This window comes from Thamnophis elegans, chromosome 15, assembly GCF_009769535.1.
Source record: "Thamnophis elegans isolate rThaEle1 chromosome 15, rThaEle1.pri, whole genome shotgun sequence".
In the NCBI taxonomy this organism is placed as follows: domain Eukaryota; kingdom Metazoa; phylum Chordata; class Lepidosauria; order Squamata; family Colubridae; genus Thamnophis; species Thamnophis elegans.
The window spans coordinates 44,881,945-44,909,600 of NC_045555.1; the positions used below are offsets into that span (position 1 = coordinate 44,881,945).

The 27,656-nt window shown below is 44.1% G+C and overlaps 1 protein-coding gene across 1 annotated transcript in view; it reads right to left on the bottom strand.

Moving 5' to 3' along the window:
- The window catches only part of HTR7 (5-hydroxytryptamine receptor 7), a 79,004-nt gene extending 59,418 nt beyond the window's left edge, over positions 1 to 19,586 (bottom strand). The window contains exon 1 of the mRNA XM_032231690.1: positions 19,123 to 19,586. Coding sequence (XP_032087581.1) covers positions 19,123 to 19,586 — 464 coding nt within the window. The remainder of the gene's footprint in view (positions 1 to 19,122) is intronic.
- Between the last annotated feature and the right edge of the window lie 8,070 nt (positions 19,587 to 27,656).

Genomic DNA, 27,656 nt, shown 5'->3' on the forward strand with positions numbered 1-27,656 from the left:
TACTTACTTATTTTTTTCGGAGTATAAGACACATCTTTTTCCCTCAAAAAAGAGGCTGAAAATCTGAGTGCGACTTATACACTGAATACAGCATTTTTGCTTCCCAAAACAATAGCAATTGGGTTTGCTTCCATCCTTCCGAGGTGGGTAAAATGAGGACCCGGATTGTTGTTGAGGGCAATATGCTGACTCTGTAAACCACTTAGAGAGGGCTGAAAGCCCTATGAAGCGGTATATAAGTCTAACTGCTATAGCTACTGCTATCTATCTATCTATCTATCTATCTATCTATCTATCTATCTATCTATCTATCTATCATCTATCTATTATCTATCTATTACCTACCTACCTACCTACCTACCTACCTTCCATCCATCCATCCATCCATCCATCCATCCATCCATCCATCTATCCATCCATCATCTATCTATCTATCATCTATCTATCTATCTATCTATCTATCTATCTATCTATCTATCTATCATCTATCTATCTATCTATCTATCTATCATCTATCTAGAGCCGAGGTGGTGAGGTGGTGCAGTGGTTAGGGTGCAGTACTGCAGGCCACTTCAACTGACTGTTATCTGCAGTTCGGCGGTTCAAATCTCACCGGCTCAAGGTTGACTCAGCCTTCCATCCTTCCGAGGTGGGTAAAATGAGGACCCGGATTGTTGGGGGCAATATGCTGACTCTGTAAACCGCTTAGAGAGGGCTGAAAGCCCTATGAAGCGGTATATAAGTCTAACTGCTATTGCTATTGCTATTTTGCCTGGACAGCTGGCTTCTGCATATCAAAGTCATCTTCCTTTCTCTCTACACACACCTATTCTGCTGGCAAAGAAAGCATGGGGAGATCGGCAGCCCATTAATTAAGCTTGGCCCTATGCCATGTGAGGCTTTATAGGTGATGACCGGAAAAAGTGTTTTTGGTTTCACGGCACACAAATCAATCTATCAAAGGCAATCTAGATGGTATTTTAAATTCATCTACTGTATTTAAATTGAATTGCTTATGGCCAAATCCTTGGAATAAATTCCACTGACCTCAGGAAGTTGGCTTCTGTGTAGGTAAGGCAGAGAACTGCCTATTCAATCAGATTTATTGTTTTGAAATGTTTGATGAAGAACCGGGCATCAGATTTTTTAAAAAAACAAAACACTTTTTCGTAATTGTAGCTGTAAGAGTGCAAATAGCAAGCATTCTGCGTTCATCTAAAAAGACAAAAGAATGTGCATATTTTGTCTCTCCTGAGCAAATTTGTTTTAACGTTCGTTTCTTTAACTGTAATTATATTGAACTTAGTGAGGCTTATTCCTCATCCTGCATTTACAACTTGAGATCAGAGATAAAAAGGGTCAAATAAAAATCAAGCAGTTAAAAAAAAAAAACAACGGCAAGATTTTATTCGATGTTTTCTTTGTGGCCTCCGCGGCTGTCGCAATAAATTTGGCTACGGTATAGTTGGATTCATAATTTGAGCTGAAAGTAAAACGGGGTATAAAAATAGTCAGGGGCATTTAATACAACGGGAGGATCTGATGCCTTTTTCGGAGATCCTTATAAAAGTTGCAACAGAAAAAGAACTTGTTAGATGGATCTATTTTCCTGGAGTCACTAAGATAAAAGTAGCCTTGGCTTACCTGAATGGTTTTCTCTGTGCACTGCGGGAGATTCCAAGCATGGGTTAATTCTGTCCTGGACTGAATTGAAGATCTTTAGCCACACCTCCTGTGTTAGATTTAGATTTTGTTAGACACCTTCGATTTTCGATGAAGGCATGGACCTGTAGTCTGTTCAACAGTGGTTCCACTAAGTCTATTACAAGATCAAGTCCATAGTTGAATTGAATTGAATTTGAATTTATTGCATTTATATGCCGCCCTTTTCCCCGAAGGGGACTCAGGGCGGCTCACAATCCAAGTCAGGGAAGGGGATACAGACAAGGAATAAAAAAGACGAACAGAACAATACACAATTTAAAAGCACACGGCAACCATACCATTCGAAGGGGGGGGGGGCAAAAGCTCTTTAGCCCCAGGCCTGTCGGAACAGCCAGGTTTTAAGGGCTTTGCGGAAGGCCTGGAGGGTGGTGAGGGTTCGAATCTCCACGGGGGAGTTCGTTCCAGAGGGTCGGAGCAGCCACAGAGAAGGCTCTCCTCCGGGTAGTCGCCAGTCGACACTGGCCGGCGGATGGAATTCGGAGGAGGCCTAATCTGTGGGATCTGATCGGTCTGGTGGAGGTGATTGGCAGTTACCTCCAGTGTCGTTGGTGTCGTCAGCATCTTCATATCCGGTCACATGGGCGGCAAGCCACTCCCAACTGGTCACATGGCCGGCAAGCCACTCCCACAAAGGAAGCCACACCCACAGAGTAGGTTCGAACAATTTTTGAAACCCACCACTGAAAAGGACACACTATTTACATAAGGGGGGAAAAAAAGCCAAATCAGGAGATGATAGATGATAGATAGATAAATAGGGAGGGAGGGAGGGAGGGAGGGAGGGAGGGAGGGAGGGAGGGAGAGAGAGAGAGAGAGAGAGAGAGAGAGAGAGAGAGAGAGAGAGAGAGAGAGATCCAAAATGACCAAGGGTGCATTGTGATGTCCCATGCAATCTGTGCCATTTTATATTTGTCATCCACAACATTGCATGGAACAACATAAGGAGTGGGGGTTTGTATTGCAACATATGTTTTGTCACTTGCTCCCTTTAAATATCCATGTCTATTTGCACTGTAAAAAACGACTAAAGGGTCTGGCTAGCCCGAGTTAATGAAACCTGGTTGTGAAATAGATTAGCAAATCCATCAAATGCTAAGACAAGGGGAAAGAGTAGGTAATCTCCAATCAATAAAAACCACACCTGAACCTCTGAGGCCTACAGAAATTGCTTAGTTTGAATATATAGAAATATGAAAAGTAAAATAAAAATTAACGCGTCCTAAAATTAAACATATTTAAATTATTATTTTACTTTATTGTTATTTTAAGCTTTGCTTATTCCTTGCAATGCATTAAACAATATAGATTCAAGGAAATAGCTTTATAACCCTAAATATTGGGACTAAAATCACAAGCCTCCAAAGATATATCCACCTAAAGCTCTCAAGAGTCACAATATGGATGGATTTCTTTTAAAAAAAAGACCTTAAATGAAACATATAGAGAATTGACGTATATTTGATATAGGGTTTTCTTTTAAACAAAAGGAAATCTATATTTTACTGACTGGGGATTTAAAGGCAGAACTAGCAACGGCTGGAATTGACAATTGCATTGCTGCTAGCCCTCAAACAAAATGAGATGTGTGCCCCCTTGTTAGTTAGCCTTTTAGATTCTATGCTTTAATAAATTATCTTCAATTGTTCCTCATTCCAGGACTTGGAAATGAAATGAAGACCTGGTATCTCTTTTTCGCACATCAAAAACTTCAAAACACTTTCTCGGGTTTCATTTTATTTCAAATTCCATATTGATGGGCTTAAAGTGATTTATTTATTTACTTAAAACATTCATATTCCTCCCCATCTCTCAAATCAATTCTGGCGTGTCTCTCACAAAGATTTTTAAAAAGCATATAAAATCATTTTGAAAACTATAAAATCAACTACGCATACTCCTCAACTTACAACAGTTCATTTATGAGCTGAGGTGGCGCAGTGGGTAGAGTGCAGTACTGCAGGCTACTTTAGCTGACTGCTAGTTCGGCAGTTCAGCGGTTCAAATCTCACCGGCTCAGGGTTGACTCAGCCTTCCATCCTTCCGAGGTGGGTAAAATGAGGACCCGGATTGTTGTTGGGGGCAATATGCTGACTCTGTAAACCGCTTAGAGAGGGCTGAAAGCCTTATGAAGCGGTATATAAGTCTAACTGCTATTGCTATTGCTATTTAGTGGTCATTCAAAGTTACAACGGCAGTGAAAAAAGTGACTTACGACGGCTCTTCACACCTATGACTCACAGCATCCCCAAGGTCATGTGATCAAAACTCAGATGCTTGGCAACCGAACTCATACTTATGACAGTTGTCCCGGGGTCGCATGATCATCATTTGTGACTTTCTGACAAGCAAAGTCCATGGGGAAGCCAGATTCACTTAACAACCCTGCCACTAACTTAACAACTACAATGATTTGCTTAACAACTGTGGCAAGAAAGGTCATAAAATGGGCATTACTGTCTCGCTTAGCAACAGAAATTTTGGGCTCAATTGTGATCGCAAATCAAGGAGTTAAAACATAAATCATTAAAAACAATAAAAAAAAACTGGGGCCAATCCATGCTAATCATCTAATCTCCCAACACTCAGGGGATTAAACACCAATCCAAGAAAAGCTATCTTGCCAACATATCAGAGCTCTTTTTATTTTTTTTACATGTATTTGTTTGTTTATATTCCACCTTTTATTATTTTGATAAACAAGTGAAGGCGGCGAACATATCTATTGCTCCTTCTTCCTCTTATTTTCTTCACCACAACCACCCTGTGAGGTGGATTTGGCTGAGAGTGACTGGCTAGTTGGATTTCATGGCTAAGACGGGAAATGAACTCACCTCGCTTTCTAGCCTGGTGTTTTAAACTGGCTTCATAAAGACCTTAGCAATAGCAATAGCAGTTAGACTTATATACCGCTTCATAGGGCTTTCAGCTCTCTCTAAGCGGTTTACAGAGTCAGCATATTGCCCCCACAGTCTGGGTCCTCATTTCACCCACCTCGGAAGGATGGAAGGCTGAGTCAACCTTGAGCCGGTGAGATTTGAACCGCCGAACTGCAGATAGCAGTCAGCTGAAGTGGCCTGCAGTACTGCACCCTAACCACTGCGCCACCTCGGCTCTTGAAAGTTCTGAAGTTTCAGCTTCCATTTGTGCTATGAGAGGGGCCGGATCAGAAATCATCACTCAAATCTAATAAATGTCAAGTCATATATTAGGACTCCTTAACTACTAAGCAGCATAATTATGTGACAATTTACTAAGAATTTCATTCCACATATCATATCTCGGTATTTACTCATTCCGGGCAACCTATTTCTCACATATGTTCTCTTTTCATTATTTAACCTCTTAGTTGAAATACAAAAATTAAACTAAATTTGAATTTTTGAAGCTAGCTGTTTAAAACTCTTGTTTAAACAGCTTGTTTAAAACTCACAGCTGAGTATTTCATTTTCCTAATTTTCAAGAAAATTAGCTTTTGGCAGGGCGGGGTGGGGGGAGCATCCATCTCCCCTCAGGGGGTTTTCTGTACACTAGACTGAATCCATGATGGTTTTTCATTTTTAACAAATTCAGTCCCGCCTCACCCATCCAAGCATAGACAGTTTTAAAAAACCTAATTAGAGGAATTAATATCTTTATTTGATGTAGCCTAGTCTTGAATTATTGCAAGAAACTAAATATGTGGTTGGCTGATAAGGAGCACCCAGGAGGTACGGCTCCCTCCTGCCACCTCTCCCAAAAGTTCATGTAATGTGATAATAACCAATGTGGTTTACTGATGTTTTCAAATAAGAGGCAAAAAATATATTCTACAGTAGTCAGTCCAGGGGTGAAATTCAGCAGGTTCTGACAGGTTCTGGAGAACCGGTAGCGGAAATTTTGAGTAGTTTGGAGAACCAGCAAATACCACCTCTGGCTGGCCCCAGAGGGTGCAGTACTGCAGGCCACTTCAGCTGACTGTTATCTGCAGTTCAGTGGTTCTAATCTCACCGGCTCAAGGTTGACTCAGCCTTCCATCCTTCCGAGGTGGGTAAAATGAGGACCCAGACTGTGGGGGCGATATGCTGACTCTGTAAACTGCTTAGAGAGGGCTGAAAGCCCTATGAAGCGGTATATAAGTCTAACTGCTATTGCTATTGCTATCAATGAAATTGAGTTTGACACCCCTGATCTACTATCCTTGGTCAGGAAGTGCATCCTATGAATATAAAAAACCCCTAACATTTCTTCAACAGTGGAACTATTTTCTGGGGGAAGCAGGGGATCTACATTGCTTGTTGCATTAGAACAAAGTAGGACATCCTTTTCTTAAGAAGACCTTAATTTGCATTTCTGCCCTGAGCAAAGCTGGAGTCAATTATCAGTTCTGCGATTTGCTGTCTGAACAGTCTACATGCTGGATAAAGTTGGGGGGGGGGGACACAACAACCAGATGTTGAAGGTTATGTTTCAGATAATCAACTATTTCTGAGCAATAATCCAATTTTGTGTAATGGTTAGGATGCTGAACAAGAATTCTACCCAGTCAGCTGGTGGCTTTGGGAGAATCATTCTCTCTCGGTCCAGATCATCTAATAGGGTGATTGTTGTGGGAAAAATAAAGAAATGGGAGTTTTATGTCTACTACTTTAACTTTACAAACAAGAGGATGGGATGTCATAAATCTAATAAACAATGCATGGTTTAGGTTTAGGTTTAGGTTTCGTTTTATTTATATGCCGCCCTATTCCCAGCGGGACTCAGGGCGGCTCACAAACCCAAGGGGGGAAGGGAAACACAAAAGCTACAAATACAAGCATTTAAAAATAACCAACAGACACACAAATCGAGAGGGGGAGGGAACTCATCAACCCCAGGCCTGCCGACACAGCCGGGTTTTAACGGCTTTTCGGAAGGCCTGGAGAGAGGTGAGGGTCCGGATCTCTGCGGGGAGTTCGTTCCAAAGGGCCAGTGCTGCCACAGAGAAGGCCCTCCTCCGGGTAGTAGCCAGATGGCATTGGCTGGTAGACGGAACCCAGAGGAGGCCAACCCTGTGTGATCTAATGGGTCTTTGGGAGGTAATTGGCAGCAGGCGGTCTCTCAAGTACCCAGGTCCAATACCATGAAGGGCTTTATAAGTGACGACTAGCACGACAGAATTGTCCAGGAGTATAAATCCCATATTTATAAAAAGGGAGTTAGTTCCTATGAGATAGTTAGTTTAAGTAACCCCAGAAAGTCCCCAGAAAATTAGTCCTGCTCTATCCGTCTATCCTCCTCCAATGTGGAGGTAAACTAACAGTAGCAGGGTCTAAGAATCTAATACCACGTTTCTATAAATATCAAGGGAGTGGTTTTCAGAAATTCCAGCAGGAACTACTTCTGCTGAGAGCCCATCCATGTTTTCCATCAACTGTACTTCGCAGGCTTTCTAATTTGAGCAGCACATGATATTCCTCTGGGTTCCAACAGATATCCATCTTTTTTTTTCTGCTGCATTATCAGTGTTAGCCTAAAACACACGCCCCGTTCTCCCTTGTGGTAAGAAGAACACTCAGATTGCCCAGTCCTTCCTCCCGAATTTTCACTTCGCAAACAGAGCATGGGTTCTTCCTTCCGCTGCATTTTATTTCAGATCCACTCCAATGTGGACTAGAAAAATCTCTTGCCAACTAAGGGGTGTGCCCTTACATTTACGGATCTCCCGGAATCAGATTTGCTCAAACACACATCACGCATTCCGAAATTACGAAGAAGGACGTGTCAATGTCTTACACGGGTGAGGGCAGAGCAATATTTAAATTGACAAAAAAAAAATCTGTCCAGGCCAATTTTGTGTAGTGGTTAAGGAGCCGAGGTGGCGCAGTGGTTAGGGTGCAGTACTGCAGGCCACTTCAGCTGACTGTTATCTGCAGTTCGGCGGTTCTAATCTCACCGGCTCAAGGTTGACTCAGCCTTCCATCCTTCCGAGGTGGGTGAAATGAGGACCCGGATTGTTGGGGGCGATATGCTGGCTCTGTAAACCGCTTAGAGAGGGCTGAAAGCCCTATGAAGCGGTATATAAGTCTAACTGCTATTGCTATTGCTATTAAGATGCTGAACAAGAATTCTAGGCACCAACTGGTGACTTTGAAACAGTCACTCTCTCTCAGTCCAAGTCATCTAATAGGGTGATTGTTGTTGTTGTATTTACAATGCTGTAAATTACAAGATTAAGGAAGTTTGGTCCTCTTCAAAATTACCCAGTTGTAGGCATCTTTTAGCACTTGCAATCAGGATAGCAGCAGAGAATGTAAAGTTCGTTATTCCAAGAATATATTAAGGAACATAAAATTAAGTGATTGAGAAGGCAAGAAAGGTTATGGTCTTTGTGGGGTACTGAGATGGAAGTGGTTAATTTGTGGCTAAGGGAACGCTCATAATTCCAGGGCAAAATTTCTAAAAGGGCATTCAGCAAAATCAGCAGGATGATTTAAGAAAAATAATCTGAAATTTGCCATTTTCTTGACTTGGCTATATGGCAGTATCGATGAAGCTGCTATTTAAATGATCTACTATATTTGGATGTACAGAACTCTTCGAAGATTAAAAAATTAGGGGTGGGGAAGATTCAGTGGTGGGTTTCAAAAATTGTTCGAACCTACTCTGTGGGTGTGGCCTCCTTTGTGGGAGTGGCTTGCTGCCCATGTGACCGGATGGGAGTGGCTTGCCGCCCATGTGACCGGATATGAAGATGCCGACGACACTTGTCAGAACCACCTTAAATGACCTCACACACAGCACTGGCATGCATGAGAATAGGATGTCAACTTGTTTTTTAAAAGGCATCTTTGGTTTGCGTTAAAACAACTTCAACACACGCAGTGCTCTGATTGCACCACAAACGCAGTAGTCATCCTTACCTTTCACAGAGGCACTGAGTTTTATAAATAGGAGCATGAGAGTGTAGAATAATCATATCCAAGGACCAGAGGTGGGTTTCAAAAGATTTTGGAACCTCTTCTGTAGGTGTGGCCTGCTTTCCGGGTCCACTGGTGGAACCTCTTCTAACCGGTTCGGTAGATTTGACGAACCGGTTCTACCGAATAGGTGCGAACTGGTAGGAACCCACCTCTGGGAAGATTTCTAGAAAGGCACACTATATATAGTTCTAATCGGTACCCTGCAAAAGATATTCCAAGGCTCAAAAAGGCATAGGAGCAGGCAATTAAAATTATTTGGAGGCTAGAGCAACTTGCCTATACATGAATATTAAACAGCCTTTGAGATTATGTGGTTTGGAAAGAAAAAAAACCAATAGGCTGCATGATATCTTAGTGTGGAAAATGTGAAGGAAACGAGACATTTCCTCATCCTCTTGCTTACCCAGCATTAAAGACTTGAGATTCCTGATGAATCTCAATGCCCAGGAAGTTTAGGACCAATAAAAATATTTATTTAGGTTTAAGGTTTATTAGATTTATATGCCGCCCTTCTCCCAAGGACTCAGGGCGGCGTACAACATTAAAAGAAACACATAATACAAAAGTTTTTTAAAAAATAGAATATCCCAAACCCAATTAAAATTGAGAATGACATTTTTTTTTAAAAAAATCGAATTAAAATTAACAGTGCTCAATAATTTATTTTGTTTTGTTCAGGCCAGGCCGGCTTGCTGGAAAAGCCAACTTTTTAGGGCGCGTCGGAAGGACCGGAGGTCGGGGATTATACGAAGCTCCGGGGGCAGCTCGTTCCAGAGGGAAGGCGCTCCCACAGAGAAGGCTCTCCCCCCCTGGGGGTCACTAGCCGACACTGTCTGGTCGACGGCACCCTGAGGGGGCCAAACTCTGTGGGATCGCACTGGACGGTGGGAGGCTACCGGTGGCAGTAGGTGGTCTCGCAGGTACCCTGGGCCTAAGCCATGGAGCGCTTTAAAGGTCATAATTAGTACCTTGAATCACACCCGGAAGACAACCGGCAACCAGTGCAGGCCGCCTAAAAGGGGCGTAACATGGGAGCACCTAGGTGACCCCATGATAACCCACGCAGCCGCATTCTGGACCAGTTAAAGCTTCTGGCTGCTCTTCAAGGGCAGTCCCATATAGAGAGCGTTACAGTAGATGCATAATTATGGAACTGATTGCCAGCAGGTGCCAACAAAAGTCACTCATTCAGATGGTTTGGAAAGTGAACCTCATCTTGAAAGAGAATTTATCTTAAATCCACGGTAGCAGTGGGATAACAGAAGAAAAGGGCTCTTTGCCTTGAAAACTTGAAAGGTTTCGGGATACATTGGCTTGGCAAGTCTGCCCCTAGAAGAGTGAGGCAGATGGGCCTTTAATATAATGCAACGTTATTTTAATACTCTCAGCAGACAGAAGAGAAGCAATGTGAGTGGTTTGTGTAGGAATCGGGAATTATAGAAATAACTGTTATGGGGAAATAGAGAAGTTTGAATGGGGGTGCACCGCAACCACATTCCTTGGCTAGACTGGGCTTTTGTGGGCCTGTGTTTTAATGCCTTTGTTGAAGTTTTATAGGTGCTGGTCGCTACCTATAAAGCCCTACATGGCATCGAACCTGGGCACCTGAGAGACCGCCTCCTGCCGATTACCTCCCTCAGACCGATTAGATCGCACAGGTTGGGTCTCCTCTGGATTCCACCTGCCAGCCAATGTCGGCTGGCGACTCCCCGGGGGAGAGCCTTCTCTGTTGCAGCTCCGGCCCTCTGGAACGAGCTCCCTGTTGAGATCCGGACCCTCACTACCCTCCCGGCCTTCCGCAAAGCCACCAAGTCCTGGCTGCTCCAGCAGGCTGGGGGGAGCTGAGAAGCATCTACCTCCACAGAAATTGTGAATGTTGGTTTTGTTTTTAATATGTTGTCTTTGTCTCGTTTTCCCCCTTTCCCTTGTCTTTTGTGAGCCGCCCAGAGTCCTCCGGGAGTGGGCGGCAGACAAGACAAATAAATAAAATAAATAAATAAATAAGTTGTTTCTTGTTAAGTAATCACAACCTGACTTATTATGGAACATCTGCAATGTGAGAAATTAACTTGCTTCTGCAGCAAGGTGCTTCCAAATCTCCTAGCTCACCTCTGCCTGACTCATTCCCTATTTATTCCTGTCGTCCTTCTTGCCCTCCAAAATTCTGCTGACCCGGATTCTAGAGTGCTACGGTGTCCTTCTTTCGCATAGAAACCCTGGGTCATCATTTTTCAAGGCCAGCAAACATGTCCAAGACTGGCTTCATGTCCCAGAACAGAATTTGCCCACGGCTGTGGAACTGAGACGGAACCTTTTAATTTTAATTTTAATTCTTTTCCATTTAATTATAAGATTTTCTGAAAAGTCGCCACAAAATATACAAAATATACTTTTGCTCAGATGCTGAAACACACCAAGTGAATGAGAGGAAGAGTGGGAAGCAGAGGAGAGAAGAAAGATAGGAAGAGAGGGATAGGAGAGAGGGGGAAGGGGGAAGATGAGGTGTATAAGGAGGAGTGGTAAGGGGAGAGAGGAGAAGGAGAAAGGAAGGGGAAGAAGAGTAGAAAAGGATGGAGGGAAGACAGGATGTAGAAGAGTCGGAAGAAGAGGAGAGAAGAAAGATAGGAAGAGAGGGATAGGAGAGAGGGTGAAGGGGGAAGATGAGTTGTATAAGGAGGAGTGGTAAGGGAAGAGAGGAGAAGGAGAAAGGAAGGAGAAGTAGAGTAGAAAAGGAGGGAGGGAAGACAGGATGTAGAAGAGTGGGAAGCAGAGGAGAGAAGAAAGATAGGAAGAGAGGGATAGGAGAGAGGGTGAAGGGGGAAGATGAGTTGTATAAGGAGGAGTGGTAAGGGAAGAGAGGAGAAGGAGAAAGGAAGGAGAAGTAGAGTAGAAAAGGAGGGAGGGAAGACAGGATGTAGAAGAGTGGGAAGCAGAGGAGAGAAGAAAGATAGGAAGAGAGGGATAGGAGAGAGGGTGAAGAGGGAAGATGAGGTGTATAAGGAGTAGTAGTAAGGGGAGAGAGGAGAAGGAGAAAGGAAGGGGAAGTAGAGTAGAAAATGATGGAGGGAAGACAGGATGTAGAAGAGCCAGAAGTAGAGGAGAGAAGAAGACACCAATGAGAGGAAGAGTGGGAAGCAGAAGGGAGAAGAAAGGTGGGAAGAGGGGGATAGGAGAGAGGGTAAGGGGGGAAGATAGAAATGCAATCAATCAAATCAAATCAATCAAATCAAGATGAGGAGGATGAGGATAAGGAGGAGTGGAATGTAGAGAGAGGAGAAGGAGAAAGGAAGGGGAAGTAGAGTAGGAAAGGAAGATGGAGGGAAGATAGGAAATAAGAGAGAGGTGGAAGAAAAAGATGTATGGAGAGTAGAAGAGCTAATAATGGGTGTTAATCTTTTTGGGGCGTTGAGGACAAGAGGAACTGATGTAATCATTATTTAATACTATACGATACTGGCTATGTATAGTATACATGTGATTGTCTGTTATGAAAATGGAAATAAAAATATGTTTATAAAAAAAAATCATTAGCATTCTTCCTAGATCCACTAGTAGAGTCTCTTTCAAGCTGAGCTCAACCCCTAATGATTTCATGAACCCATCCGTAGAGTTTTCTCAGCAACCATACCGAAGTATTACTTGCCTTCTCTCAGAATGATTATTTCAGCTTCCCAAGTATTCATGCTATAGACTTGGGGTTCTTTTGGCAGCCTCTCCCATCTAATTTCTAATCAAGTCTGGCTCTGCTTCGCTTCCACCCGTGAAGCCTTTTGCTTCGAGCAATCCTTCTTAGATAATAAGGTTTCTGCTCCGTGGGGAATAATATTCTATACTTCCATGCATGATCACTGTGAGGGATTCTGAATTGCTCCATTCTGGCTGTAAAGGTCAGGCTATAAATTGTGCTAACTTGGTGAGCCTTATGCAACATTTCCGAGGGAAGTATCCAACCTTGGCAACTTTTTTTTTAACTCCCTTCAACTCCCTGAATTCCCCAGCCAGCATGGAGAATGAAGTCCACGGTTCCACCACAAATGCGCGAACGACAAAAGCGCGCCTGACTAAACCGCGGTGACAAAACCGCGCCGACAAAACCGCGCCGACGAATGAGCGCTGAAGCGCGCCGACAACAGCGCGCCGACAGAAGCGCGCTGTAACCCTAACCCTAAACCAAACCCTAAACCAAACCCTAAACCTAGCCCTAAACCTAGCCCTAAACCTAGCCCTAGCCCTAAACCTAACCCTAAACCTAGCCCTAAACCTAACCCTAAACCTAGCCCTAAACCTAGCCCTAAACCTAGCCCTAAACCTAGCCCTAAACCTAGCCCTAAACCTAGCCCTAAACCTAACCCTAAACCTAGCCCTAAACCTAGCCCTAAACCTAACCCTAAACCTAGCCCTAAACCTAACCCTAAACCTAGCCCTAAACCTAGCCCTAAACCTAACCCTAACCCTAACCCTAAACCTAAACCTAGCCCTAAACCTAACCCTAAACCTAGCCCTAAACCTAACCCTAAACCTAGCCCTAAACCTAACCCTAAACCTAACCCTAAACCTAACCCTAAACTTAACCCTAACCCTAACCCTAACCCTAACCCTAGCCCTAAACCTAACCCTAAACCTAGCCCTAAACCTAGCCCTAAACCTAACCCTAAACCTAGCCCTAAACCTAGCCCTAAACCTAGCCCTAAACCTAACCCTAAACCTAACCCTAAACCTAAACCTAGCCCTAAACCTAGCCCTAAACCTAGCCCTAAACCTAACCCTAAACCTAACCCTAAACCTAACCCTAAACCTAACCCTAAACCTAACCCTAACCCTAACCCTAACCCTAACCCTAAACCTAAACCTAAACCTAGCCCTAAACCTAACCCTAAACCTAACCCTAAACCTAACCCTAACCCTAACCCTAACCCTAACCCTAACCCTAAACCTAAACCTAAACCTTACCTTAACTTAAATCGCGCTTCTGTTGGCGCGCTTTTCTCGGCCCGCTGTTGTTGGCGCGCTTTTGACATCGCGGTTTTAGCGCCGCGGTTTTGTCGGCACGCTTTTGTCATTCGCGCATTTGTCGGGTCACGGAAGTCCACAAGCCTTAAAGTTGACAAAGCTGGACATCGCTGGTTTATAACCTGCAACCTTCACTAACTATTGGAAGTCAAAAGTGGCCGTATGTCTCCCGTTTCCAGGATGCCCCATTAGATATGGCTCCACCAACTAGCTGTGTGTTCAGTTTCAACGTGAAAGAGAACTTTGCAAAGAGAGATGAATGTAGGGAATTCCTCCGCGAGAGTAGAAAAACTGAAAGGAGCTGAAGAAGTCTTACCTCTAAAGGAATAGCAATAGCAATAGCAATAGCAGTTAGACTTATATACCGCTTCATGGGGCTTTCAGCCATCTCTAAGCGGTTTACAGAGTCAGCATATCGCCCCCAACAACAATCCGGGTCCTCCTTTCACCCACCTCGGAAGGATGGAAGGCTGAGTCAACCCTGAGCCGGTGAGATTTGAACAGCCGAACTGCAGAACTGCAGTCAGCTGAAGTAGCCTGCAGTGCTGCATTTAACCACTGCGCCACCTCGGCTCTAAATACAAAAGGAACTTACATTTTTCCATCCTTAACAATGACAAATTAGCTGAAACTACTCCAGTTGAGAAGTTAAATATTGGAAAAAAGAAATGTGCAGACTCATGGCCATGGCTGACTTTTTTATTTTTCAACCGTACCCTGGGAAAACCTTTGGGGCAGACATATGAAAGCATTTGTTCCTTTCTTTTTTAAGGCATTATGAATCTTTTCAAAGCCCAGAGCTCTCCTTTTTTTTTAATCTTTATTGTTTTCCTCATTGTCAAAACTTAAGACTGAAATTTAAAGAACCTCTTAAAGAATTTGACTGAATTTGATTTCGGTTTGGTCAGGAAACTATAAAGCATCCTTTGTTGAAAATAATAAAACATTTCTCCCCATCCCTATCCCAATCCTGCTGCGAGTTTTCCCTAGCCTGATAAAATGGATACAGCTACCCTAATTCTCAGCCAACAATGATTTTCTCCGGTCCTGGAAAATAACAGGTTAAGGAAGACTGGTATCTCGAATCACACGTTACAAATTGTAAATTACATATGTTGTAATAATATGTAGTACACATGACATCCTATTTTACTACTATAATTAAAACACTAACTTTCCCTGCTCTCATTATAACGAAGTGCAGTGAGAAAACACAGCCATGGTCTCAGGAAGACCACAACCTAAAGGTTTAAATTATAATTTACAAGAACCCAAATATTGATTTACGTACATACACATACACACACACACATACACACACACACTTGAGCAGGGGCTGGACTAGAAGACCTCCAAGGTCCCTTCCATCTCTGTTATTTTGCTATGAAGGTAATCGTATTTGAGAGTGGTAACAGACTGCCCTGGAAGGAGATAGAAATATTTACATTACCCAAAAGGAGGGAAAACCAGTTCTGTAATATTGCTAAGATAGATGCGTGGAATATCAGGAGCTGAATTCAACTGAAAAGTATCTTTATGACTGGAGGAGGAGGAAATACTGGGCTTTTTAACATCGTGTCATCTGAAAATGAGCTTTATCAGAATCCTTTATATGTGGTTATTATCAAAACTCTCAGGATTTCTGCAAGAATTACAAGCCTATTTTACAATGTTGTGGGATGGTGAAACAATTCCTGTCCATGATCACAAAAAAGCAAAAGACATATTTCAATTCACATAATTCTCAGAACTACCGCATAACACCCTTCTCCCGATTGACATGAATCTCCAAGATATTTTTTTAAAAAAAAAGATACTTCTGAACAAGCATGGATGCCAAAAACACTCAAAAGGTTTTAATGTTATTTTAATGGGGTTTTATTTTTTGGCGCGGCATACACATAAGGAAGCATCAAAAGAAGAAGAAAGTTGTAATCTATGGTTCCACCACAAATCCGCAGTAGACTAAAGCGCGCTCAACGAAAGGGCGTACGTGACGTCATCACAGCGCGATGAAAACGGCACGCTGTGAGCGGTAAACTTAAAATTAACGCGGAAATCTAAACCTAACCCCCCCAAACCTAACCCTAAACCTAACCCTAAGCCTAACCCTTAACCTAACCCTAAACCTAACCCTAACCCTAACCCTTAACCTAACGCTAACCCTTAACCTAACCCTAAACCTAACCCTAACGCTTAACATAACCCTAAACCTAACCCTAACCCTTAACCTAACCCTAACCCTAAACCTAACCCTTACCTTTATGTGAATCGGCTTGCTTTAATTTTATTTTAATTTTAATTTAATTTATTTTTAATTTTATTTGTGGCGCTGCTGATGACGTCACGTACGCGCTTTGATCTGGCGCGCTTTAGTGGACCGCGGTTTTGACGGGTCACGCTAATCTACTGGATAATAAGGCAGAATAAAATCTGTTGATCACTTGGAGGTGTCCATTTCTGTGCAGAACCAAGCTGATGGATCAATCTACTCAAGAAGAGGCATTGTGTTTACAATATTGCATATCTCTGGGCAGATATCCCGGCCGACTCCTGCACCTCAAAAATAATAAGACCTCCCCGAAAATAAGGCCAAGTGCTTATTTCAGGGGTCAAAACAAAATAAGTCCCTGTCTTATTTTCCGGAAAATACAGTAAGAAGTTGAACTAGCAGAGCTATTCTCAGCATCCTCTTCTCTTCACATCAAATATCCATTCTTTTGCCCGACTTTTTACAGTTTACTGTAGCTGTCTATTCTTTTTAAGGCTATAGCAACTCAAAAGAGACCCCTACTGGATTGCTTACAAAATCGATTTCTCAACTCAAGTCAAACCATTTCACACTTCCAGGGCAAACTTTTCACACCTTTGGCAGATAAAACTCTCCAACCTCATCAATAGTTCATGTTTCCCAAGATAGAGCAGATAAAGAAATAAAATTGATATTCCAGTGGTTAAAAAACAAAAACAAATCTCACACTCAAAATCCAGACGTTTTGAGGGACGGACAAGACCGCTATTTGATGGCAGGAAAAACTTTTATTAAGTATAACTCTAGTTTTCTGGGAATGGCAATACCAGAAGGGTTCCTTTAGGGTGGAACCTCTAGAAAGGTTATTATGATTTATTTGTCTGTCTGTCTGTCTGTCTGTCTGTCTTATCTATCTATCTATCTATCTATCTATCTATCATCTATCTATCTATCTATCTATCTATCTATCTATCTATCATCTATCTACCTACCTACCTACCTACCTACCTACCTATCTATCATCTATCTATCTATCTATCTATCTATCTACCTACCTACCTACCTACCTACCTATCTATCTATCTATCTATCTATCTATCTATCATCTATCTATCTCTCTACCTACCTATCTCTCTCTCTACCTATCTATCTATTATCTATCTATCTATCTATCTATCTATCTATCATCTATCTACCTACCTACCTACCTACCTATCTATCTATCATCTACCTATCTCTCTACCTACCTATCTCTCTCTCTACCTATCTATCTATCTATCTATCTATCTATCATCTATCTACCTACCTACCTACCTCTATATCTATCTATCTATCTATCTATCTATCTATCTATCTATCTATCTATCTATCTATCATCTACCTATCTCTCTACCTACCTATCTCTCTCTCTACCTATCTATCTATTATCTATCTACCTACCTACCTACCTACCTACCTACCTACCTACCTACCTACCTACCTACCTATCTATCTATCTATCTATTAGATTTATAGGCTGCCCAATCCCGGAGATTAGAAACTCATCAGATAGATTAGCCTTCCACAGTGTTTCTATCAACTCAGACATTTTCTGAACAAACTTGCTTTGCGTGACAGGTGTTCAAAACCCGGGGTATCATGGTGAGTTCAGAACAATTATTCTCTTTTCACTGGCTCCTTAGGATAAACCCCTAAAGACTTCACACAGCCTGAAAGAGGTTCCCAACCTATTTTACAGGTGGCAACAGGTTTCGATTTAAAGGGCTGTCTGGTTTATCCTCAATACGATTCTAGATAATTTCTCTATATGTAAAATGACTCTTGGGATTAATTAACACACCATAATTATAGAAAGTTGCAAATTGGGATGATTAATAGGCAATCCCAGTGAAGGAATCCTAAATGGGTCATCCTTTGCATTGAATTCAGCCTGACCAAGAATCGGGACCCAACTTCTTCGTGATCTTTTCCTTCTTTCCCCACGGAGAAACCCAAATCTTCAAGCAGATTATACTAGATAGAACAGTGTTTCTTAACCTGGGCAACTTGAAGATGTCTGGAATTCAACTCCCAGAATTCCCCAGCCAGCATTTCCCTTCTTTCCCCACAGAGAAACCCAAACCTTCAAGCAGATTATACTAGATAGAACAGTGTTTCTCAACCTGGGCAACTTGAAGATGTCTGGACTTCAACTCCCAGAATTCCCCAGCCAGCATTTTGAAGATGTCAGGACTTCAACTCCCAGAATTCCCCAGCCAGCATTTGGAAGATGTCTGGACTTCAACTCCCAGAATTCCCCAGCCAGCATTTCCCTTCTTTCCCCACGGAGAAACCCAAACCTTCAAGCAGATTATACTAGATAGAACAGTGTTTCTCAACCTTGGCAACTTGAAGATGTCTGGAATTCAACTCCCAGAATTCCCCAGCCAGCATTTCCCTTCTTTCCCCACAGAGAAACCCAAACCTTCAAGCAGATTATACTAGATAGAACAGTGTTTCTCAACCTTGGCAACTTGAAGATGTCTGGATTTCAACTCCCTGAATTCCCCAGCCAGCATTGGCAACTTGAAGATGTCCGGACTTCAACTCCCAGAATTCCCCAGCCAACCTTGTCAACTTGAAGATGCCTGGACTTCAACTCCCAGAATTCCCCAGCCAGCATTGGCAACTTGAAGATGCCTGGACTTCAACTCCCAGAATTCCCCAACCAACCTTGTCAACCTGAAGATGTCTGGACTTCAACTCCCAGAATTCCCCAACCAACCTTGTCAACTTGAAGATGCCTGGACTTCAACTCCCAGAATTCCCCAGCCAACCTTGTCAACTTGAAGATGCCTGGACTTCAACTCCCAGAATTCCCCAGCCAACCTTGTCAACCTGAAGATGTCTGGACTTCAACTCCCAGAATTCCCCAACCAACCTTGTCAACTTGAAGATGCCTGGACTTCAACTCCCAGAATTCCCCAGCCAGCATTCGCTGGCTGGGGGATTCTGGGAGTTGAAGTCCAGACATCTTCAAGTTGCCAAGGTTGAGAAACACTCTACTAGAACAAGGGAAAGAGCGCCGTCCGGGAACCCGGAGCTGTTTCGGGCTCAACCTAGACAGCGGGCTAAGACGGCGCTGCCTTCCTTCAAGCCAGGCTTCCACGTGGCCCCGGGGCTTTTTAGCCAGCCGTCGGGGCTGGTTTGCCTGCTCACCTGTCGATGCTGATCACGCAGAGGGTCATAATGGAAGCGGTGCAGCACATCACGTCCATGGCGATGAAGATGTTGCAGAAGGCCCTGCCGAAGATCCACTCGCCCCCGATGAGGTCCGTGACGCTGACGAAGGGCATGACGGCCACGGCCACCGACAGGTCGGCCAAAGCCAGCGAGACGATGAGATAGTTGGAAGGCTGGCGGAGCTTCTTGACGAAGCAGACCGAGATGACCACCAGGCAGTTGCCCGCGATGGTCAGCAGCGTGATGAGCGTCAAGGCGGCCCCGATCACCACTTTCTCCACGTTGCCGTAGCTCAGGATCTGCTCGCCGCAGTGCGTGGCGTTGCCCGGGCTGGGACCGGGGCTGCTCCCACCGACGCCGCCGCTGGGATTGGCGGTGACCCCTTGCAGGAGTTTCCCTCCGATCCCTAAACGGGGCGGATTCAAGGAGCCCGAAATCATCCTAGCCCCGCCGGTGCCACCCCCCAACGGCCGCTCCGGCGCCCAGGACTCCGACGGGCCGCTAGCCAAGACGGGGCAGCTGCTGGCACCGTGGCAAACCAGCCCCATGTTGAGGAGGGCTACCCACGGTGCCCACCGCCGCCAGCCCGCATGCCCGCTGCTCCACGCGACGGCGGCGGTGGGTCCCAGCGCTCCGGCTGCTGCTTACGCCCCCCCGGCCGCCGAAGCTGCTCCTCTCTCGGCCCGCTTCACCTGGAGCCGGGGAGGGAGACCAAGCGCCGCTTCCCCGCCGCTGGCATCGTCTGCGGGGCTCCCTCCGGCGGGCGGCGGCGGCGGCGGCGCGGGCGCAGAGCCAGGAGATCCGCCTCCGCAGGGCGCAGGGCCAGCTCGACGCCGACCCAGCTTCTTCTAAGCCGGCACCTCGCTCTTCGACGGCGGTGGCCGGGATCCCAAGTCGGGCTAGAAAGCGGGAACTTGGCGGAGCGCTTCCGTCGGTGGAGGAAGAAACCCTCCCGGGGGTTGGAGGCTACTCCAAGCCGCCTCTCCCCGCACGGAGCCCGAATCGTCGGGGAAGCTTCTGTGTTGTTTTGAGCGCACCGAGCGAGCGTTTCCAAAAGTCCGTCGTCTGGATGGCTTGCAAAAGAGACCCCGGAGAGCCGCCCTTTCTTCGCTCTTCTCCGCTAGCCGGCTGGGGTTTCTGCAGCCTCCGATGGGGCGGGTTTTCCTGGGCTTGCCACCGGCTTGGCTTTCCCTTCGTCGAACCGGTTGCGGGCATGGAAGCGCGCCCCGCGCAAGCTGGGCTTTCAGTGGCGTCAGAGGCAGCGAAGAAGCGGGGCGGTCTCGCAGGTTGAACGCGGCGATTTGTGTCTTTCCCCCCCCCCCCCTGGCTTCGCTTCTCTTCCCACCCAGCCGCAGGTGGGGAAAAGGATCCCCCGTGGTTCCGTTTAACGTTAGGCAGGGCGGGGTTTGGCCGTCTTCGGCCGCTTTCTCCCAGCCACCATCCTCTTCCCCTCCGATGTGGTTCACTGGGATACGATGTCTTTAAATAGCCATGTCTCTGCAGGGGATTTCCAGTCCTTCCCCCTCCGGCTCTTCCCTTATTCCTGGAGCTGCCACCGCAGTGCAGAGATGCTGGCTTCTTTCTTTCTGTTTTTTTTTTTAAAGAAAGTTTACAACGAAAGAAGAAGGGATTGACACACCTGTCTGGGAAAAAGAGCAGTCTGCTTGAATTTTTATTTTTAAAGGTTGATGGTTTTTAGGAGATCAACAGACGGACGTTAAAATAATAATTAAAAGACTCTTGCGTTGATGCTTAGCAATAGCAATAGCAGTTAGACTTATATACCGCTTCATGGGGCTTTCAGCCCTCTCTAAGCGGTTTACAGAGTCAGCATATCGCCCCCAACAATCAGATAGATAGATAGATAGATAGATAGATAGATAGATAGATAGATAGATAGATAGACAGAGATATAGATAGATAGATAGATAGATAGATAGATAGATAGATAGATAGATAGATAGATAGATAGATAGCAATAGCAGTTAGACTTATATACCGCTTCATAGGGCTTTCAGCCCTCTCTAAGCGGTTTACAGAGTCAGCATATCGCCCCCAACAATCAGATAGATAGACAGACAGACAGACAGACAGATAGATAGATAGACAGAGAGATAGATAGATAGATAGATAGATAGATAGACAGAGATATAGATAGATAGATAGATAGATAGATAGATAGATAGATAGATAGATAGAGATAGATAGATAGATAGATAGATAGATAGATAGATAGATAGATAGATAGATAGATAGATGATAGATAGATAGATAGATAGATGATAGATAGATAGATAGATAGATGATAGATAGATGATAGATAGATAGATAGATAGATAGATAGATAGATAGATAGATAGATAGATATAGATAGATGATAGATAGATAGATAGCAATAGCAGTTAGACTTATATACCGCTTCATAGGGCTTTCAGCCCTCTCTAAGCGGTTTACAGAGTCAGCATATCGCCCCCACAGTCTGGGTCCTCATTTCACCCACCTTGGAAGGATGGAAGGCTGAGTCGACCTTGAGCCAGTGAGATTTGAACAGCCGAACTGCAGTCAGCTGAAGTAGCCTGCAGTGCTGCATTTAACCACTGTGCCACCTCGCCCCTGCTTCAGGAGATAGCTAGACCCACATTTTAAAAAAAAAACAGGATAGTGGGAGAAAAATTCACATTCGACTTCATTCGTGAGAAATGCACAGTCCAGATGGAGTTATATTGCAAATTTCCTTCTTTACCTGGTTCGTTTTCAGCCACCTCCCCTTCCTATGCTACACTAACCAGATATAATTGGGGTGGGGGAGGGATTGCCATGGGAGAGGGAGAGTATTAAAAATTAAAAAAAAATAGGAAAAATGAATCTATGCAATTTTAGCTACACAATTTGGGATGAACACCCTTGGAGTGGGGTGGAAGTGGGAATGGATTTCCAGAGAAAAAAATACTGCAGACTACAGGAACTAGGATCGCTACTCAGGTGATCCTGAGGACACAGATAAACCTCCAAGGTTTAGTTTAGTTTAGTTTAATTTTATTTATAGGCCGCCCAATCCCGGAGGACTCGCTTACAGCGAGAGAAAGAAAAATAGTAAAAGAAAATAAGAATAAAAAAGACAAGTTAAAAACAACACAGATACATTCATTTCAGTCGGGGCTGGACCTCAACAATGAGGTCAACAGCCCCAGGCCTGCCGGAATAGCCAGGTCTTGACAGCTTTTCTGAAGGCCATGAGAGTGGGTAAGGTCCGGATTTCTGGGGGTAGCTCGTTCCAAAGGGTCGGAGCAGCCACAGAGAAGGCCCTCCTCCGAGGAGCCGCCAGCCAACATTGTCTGGCTGACGGCATCTGAAGGAGGCCCACCCTGTGGGATCTTACCGGCCGTTGGGAGGAGTGTGGCAGTAGGCGGTCTCGCAGGTATGGCTTTAAAGGGCTTTAATGACCCTCTAAAACAGTGTTTCTCAACCTTGGCAACTTGAAGATGTCCGGTCTTCAATTCCCAGAATTCCCCAGCCAGCATTCGCTGGCTGGGGAATTCTAGGAATTGAAGTCCAGACATCTTCAAGTTGCCAAGGTTGAGAAACACTGCTCTAAAAGGATGCAAATGACCAGCTGTCTGCAAGGAATATAAATCCTTCCATTCCCCACCATCCAATCAGAGCCGAAGAAGCTTCTTGGACGAGAAATGAAACATCTTCAAGAGAAAAAAAAACAAGAAATTCCAGTTGCCTCCTGAAAAAACACCGTTGGGACAACCTTGACCTGGATGACTGAGAATCTCTACAGACTTTTAGGAAGAATGAAATATCCTGGTTGACAGGCCCACTCTATTCATGGTAGGTATCTGTCAAAATGGATGTATGCCTAGAGATCGGGCATGGAAAGGATGAACCCACAGCACTCCAAAGCTGCCAAAGGGAGCTTGGTCAGTGACAATATAATATCTTAGAGGCAAGATGGCTGCGCACATGGATGCTGCAGCTGGGCCTTCCTTTTTTTCAGTGTATAGTGTTGATTGGATTTCTTTCCCCATGATTGAACCCTGTGGGTCAAGGGGCATCTATAGTCGGCAAGCCTTTATTTAGCCTTTGGTGAAAAACTCTTCAACATCTCTAGAAGGAGAACACCACTATTCGGTGGAACCGGTTTGTCAAATCTACCGAACCGGTTAGAAGAGGTTCCACCAGTGGACCCGGAAAGCAGGCCACACCTACAGAAGAGGTTCCGAAATTTTTTGAAACCCACCACTGGTCCTTGGATATGATTATTCTACACTATCATGCTCCTATTTATAAAACTCAGTGCCTCTGTGAAAGGTAAGGATGACTACTGCGTTTGTGGTGCAATCAGAACATTGCCGCCCATGTGACCGGATATGTCACATTGTGTGTGTTGAAGTTGTTTTAACGCAAACCAAAGATGCCTTTGAAAAAAACAAGTTTACATCCTATTCTTATGCAGGCCAGTGCTGTGTGTGAGGTCATTTAAGGGGGTTCTGACAAGTGTCGTCGGCATCTTCATATCCGGTCACATGGGCGGCAAGCCACTCCCATCCAGTCACATGGGCGGCAAGCCACTCCCATCCGGTCACATGGGCGGCAAGCCACTCCCATCCGGTCACATGGGCGGCAAGCCACTCCCATCTGGTCACATGGGCGGCAAGCCACTCCCATCCGGTCACATGGGCGGCAAGCCACTCCCATCCGGTCACATGGGCGGCAAGCCACTCCCATCTGGTCACATGGGCGGCAAGCCACTCCCATCCGGTCACATGGGCGGCAAGCCACTCCCATCCGGTCACATGGGCGGCAAACCACTCCCACAAAGGAGGCCACACAAGAGGAGTCTGCGTTTCCTAATTTAGTATAAATCTTCTCCCATTAAACATCAAAGTACCCACTTCCCAAAGCTGGTCAAGTTAATATTCAAAATCCAGAATTTTATATAACAAGTAGCAGCAATGATCTCACTTCTTTGGACTGGTGCTTTGATTCGGATCTTGATTCCAGGAGTCAAAATGGAACAATAATATAATAAATAACTAATCTGTTTTTGGCCATCCTCCACTTGGCTTCTTGTAACGTAAAGCTGAGCCAATTTTCTAAAAATCATGCTTTTCTGTTTCTATAGAACTATATAGGTTGCACAGATGAGTAAGGAAGGAAGATGGAGGCAGGCGTCCTTTGCTACAAAAGAGCATTCATTAGTCACTAACTCCAAACTCAGAAAATCTTAAGCTGGAGGCTTTCTGTATGTTTTCTAGCCAGACCAAAAACTTCGTCTCTCTCTTTGAAAATGCTTAAGCTACACCTTTATTCCCCCACCAAAGCTGGCATTCAGAGACCGTGAGTCATTCTTAGCTACCGATAGTCCTAGGAAAACTTAATAACCTTCCATAAACCAGACAGTTATGGATGCTGAGTTGAAATATATCAGCCTGTGGCTTGTTGGTATTGGATATATTGTAAGAACCCATCCGCTGTGATTTGCAAGGCATAATTAATGGTTTGACACACTTTTCAAGATGAGTCCAATGCAGTTTTCTATCCTGTAGGCATCATTACCATTATCACCACTATCAAATAAATAGTTGAAATCTTGTGGGATTTTGGTATTCATGAGATTTTGGTCATTGAAAAAATAGGAGTTCTTTGAATCTACTTAAGGATTTACTCAGTGTTTTGGGGTACTGTCATATCCACAGATTACAACATTGCTGATTCCTGGTTTAGTATGTTGTATGAACCCAACAATTATGCCTCATTAAATTAACATGATTAAGCACGTGACCCGACAAAAGCGCGCACGACAAAGGCATGCCGACAAAACCGTGTCGCTAAAACTGTGACGTCATCAACGCGGCGACAACAGCGCGGCAACAGACGGGTGCTTTAGAACAGCGCGTCGACAGAAAGCCGATTTAAGTTAAGGTAAGGGTTAGGTTAGGTTAGGGTTAGGGTTAGGGTTAGGTTTAGGGTTAGGTTTAGGATTAGGGTTAGTTTTTAGGGTTAGGGTTAGGGTTAGTTTTTAGGGTTAGCTTTAGGGTTAGGTTTAGGGTTAGCATTACGTTTAGGGTTAGGGTTACGGTTAGGGTTAGGGTTAGGGTTAGGGTTAGTTTTTAGGGTTAGGGTTAGGGTTAGGTTTAGGGTTAGCATTATGTTTAGGGTTAGGGTTAGGGTTACGGTTAGGGTTACGGTTAGGGTTACGGTTAGTTTTTAGGGTTAGGTTTAGGGTTAGGTTTAGGGTTAGCATTAGGGTTAGGGTTAGGGTTAGTTTTTAGGGTTAGCTTTAGGGTTAGGTTTAGGGTTAGCATTACATTTAGGGTTAGGGTTACGGTTAGGGTTAGGGTTAGGGTTAGTTTTTAGGGTTAGGGTTAGGGTTAGGGTTAGGGTTAGCATTACGTTTAGGGTTAGGGTTAGGGTTAGTTTTTAGGGTTAGGTTTAGGGTTAGGTTTAGGGTTAGGGTTAGCATTACGTTTAGGGTTAGGGTTAGGGTTAGGGTTAGGGTTAGTTTTACAGCGTGCTTCTGTCGCTGAACTGTTGTCAACGCGATTCAGCGCTCATTCGTCGGAGCGCTTTAGAATTTGCGGTTTTGTCACCGCGGTTTAGTCGGACGCTGTTTTGTCGTTCGCCCTTTTGTTAGTGACCCGATTAACCATACATAGTTACCATACTACGTATCCCAGGCATAAAGGAGACAGAGCCTCATGGGCTACCTAACCCAACTTCCTGATTGATGCAAGATATCCAGAACTTGAGAGCATCCCCAGGTAGTGATTTGCTGGCATTGTCTTGAAGATGTCATGTAAAAGTTAAAGATTAAATGCCCACAAAAAATTTTTTAAAAATCCCCTTCATTACCTTCTTAATCACAATTAATTCCCTTTCCCGCCATGTTTCCAAAATTTGTAACCCTTCCATAGCAAGCTTTAAGCTTTGCACAGCTTTAAAAACGAAAATTTGTTAATTAATATTACAAGCTTATTAAATGCTTCTCAAATGATGGCTCTTAGCATATAAACTCAACTAACTGCACTTTACAATGCTGGAGAAGAGAATATCCTTCACAGTCGGGGGGAAAATGTCCATTTTTTCACCTAGAAAGCTAATCTATTTCTCGTGCCAAATGTACCTCCCAGGAGTGAAAATATTTACCATCTCCTGTTCTTTCCCACATTCTTTCTACAAAGCATAATCACTATAGACAGACTGGAATTAAGTGCTGGCAGCAAGCTTGGATTTACTATATGTTTCTTTCTTTATCTTCACCGAGGCAGCTCTCATAAAGCAGCAGAAATTATGTCGAGAAGCAACTGAATGTGGCAGAGAAAATGGAAAGAGACATGTCCTCTATCTGGATGATGTCTCTTTGGAAATGAAAGGGATAATGAATAATTAAATCCAAGACTAAAACAATACCCAAATCTCTGAATTTTTCAATTCTATCAATCTAAGGTTAAATTTATTTAACTTCAAAGTATCTTCAGATGAACCCTTGGCAGATTAGAATTGAGATGGTAGGATACAAGGTTCCACCACAAATGCGCGGTAGACTAAAGCGCGCTCGATGAAAGCACGTACGTGACGTCATCACAGCGCGACGAAAACGGCACGCTGTGAGCGGTAAATTTAAAATTAACGCGAAAACCTTACCCTAACCCTCCCCAAACATAACCCTAAGCCTAACCTTTAACCTAACCCTAAACCTAACCCTAAACCTAACCCTTAACCTAACGCTAAACCTAACGCTAACCCTTAACCTAACCCTAAACCTAACCCTAACGCTTAACGTAACCCTAAACCTAACCCTAACCCTTAACCTAACCCTAACCCTAACCCTAAACCTAACCCTTACCTTTATGTGAATCGGCTTGCTTTAATTTTATTTTAATTTAATTTATTTTTAATTTTATTTGTCGCGCTGCTGATGACGTCACGTACGCGCTTTGATCGGGCGCGCTTTAGTGGACCGCGGTTTTGATGGGTCACGGGATACAGAGGTGGTATTCAGCATGTTTTGACCAGTTCTGGAGAACCGGTAACAGAAATTTCGAGTAGTTCAGAGAAATGGTAAATACCACTTGTGACTGGCCCTGCCCCCATCTATTCTCTGCTAATACAGCCGAGTTGGCGCAGTGGTTAGAGTGCAGCACTGCAGGCTACTCCAGCCCCATGGGCCAGATCTAACCACTCCATGGGTCAGTCCGGTCCTCGGGGCTTTGAGTTTGACACCCCTATTTTAGAGGGTATAAAACTGGTATTTCAGTCTATGGTTTTCAGTAAAACTATGAACAAATCTAACTTTTTCCTCCCTTTATGTTGCTTTTGGCATTAAGTACAAAACCAACTTCCATCTATTAATCTGAACTAAAATTTTTTCCTCAATTCCCAGTTCGACGTTATTTGTTCTAGATTTTTTTTAAAAAAAAAAATTCAGCAGAACACAGTTTTGCTTTGATAGTTTTGTAAATTCCACACAAAGCAGAAAACTTGGCCAGACTACAAAACGG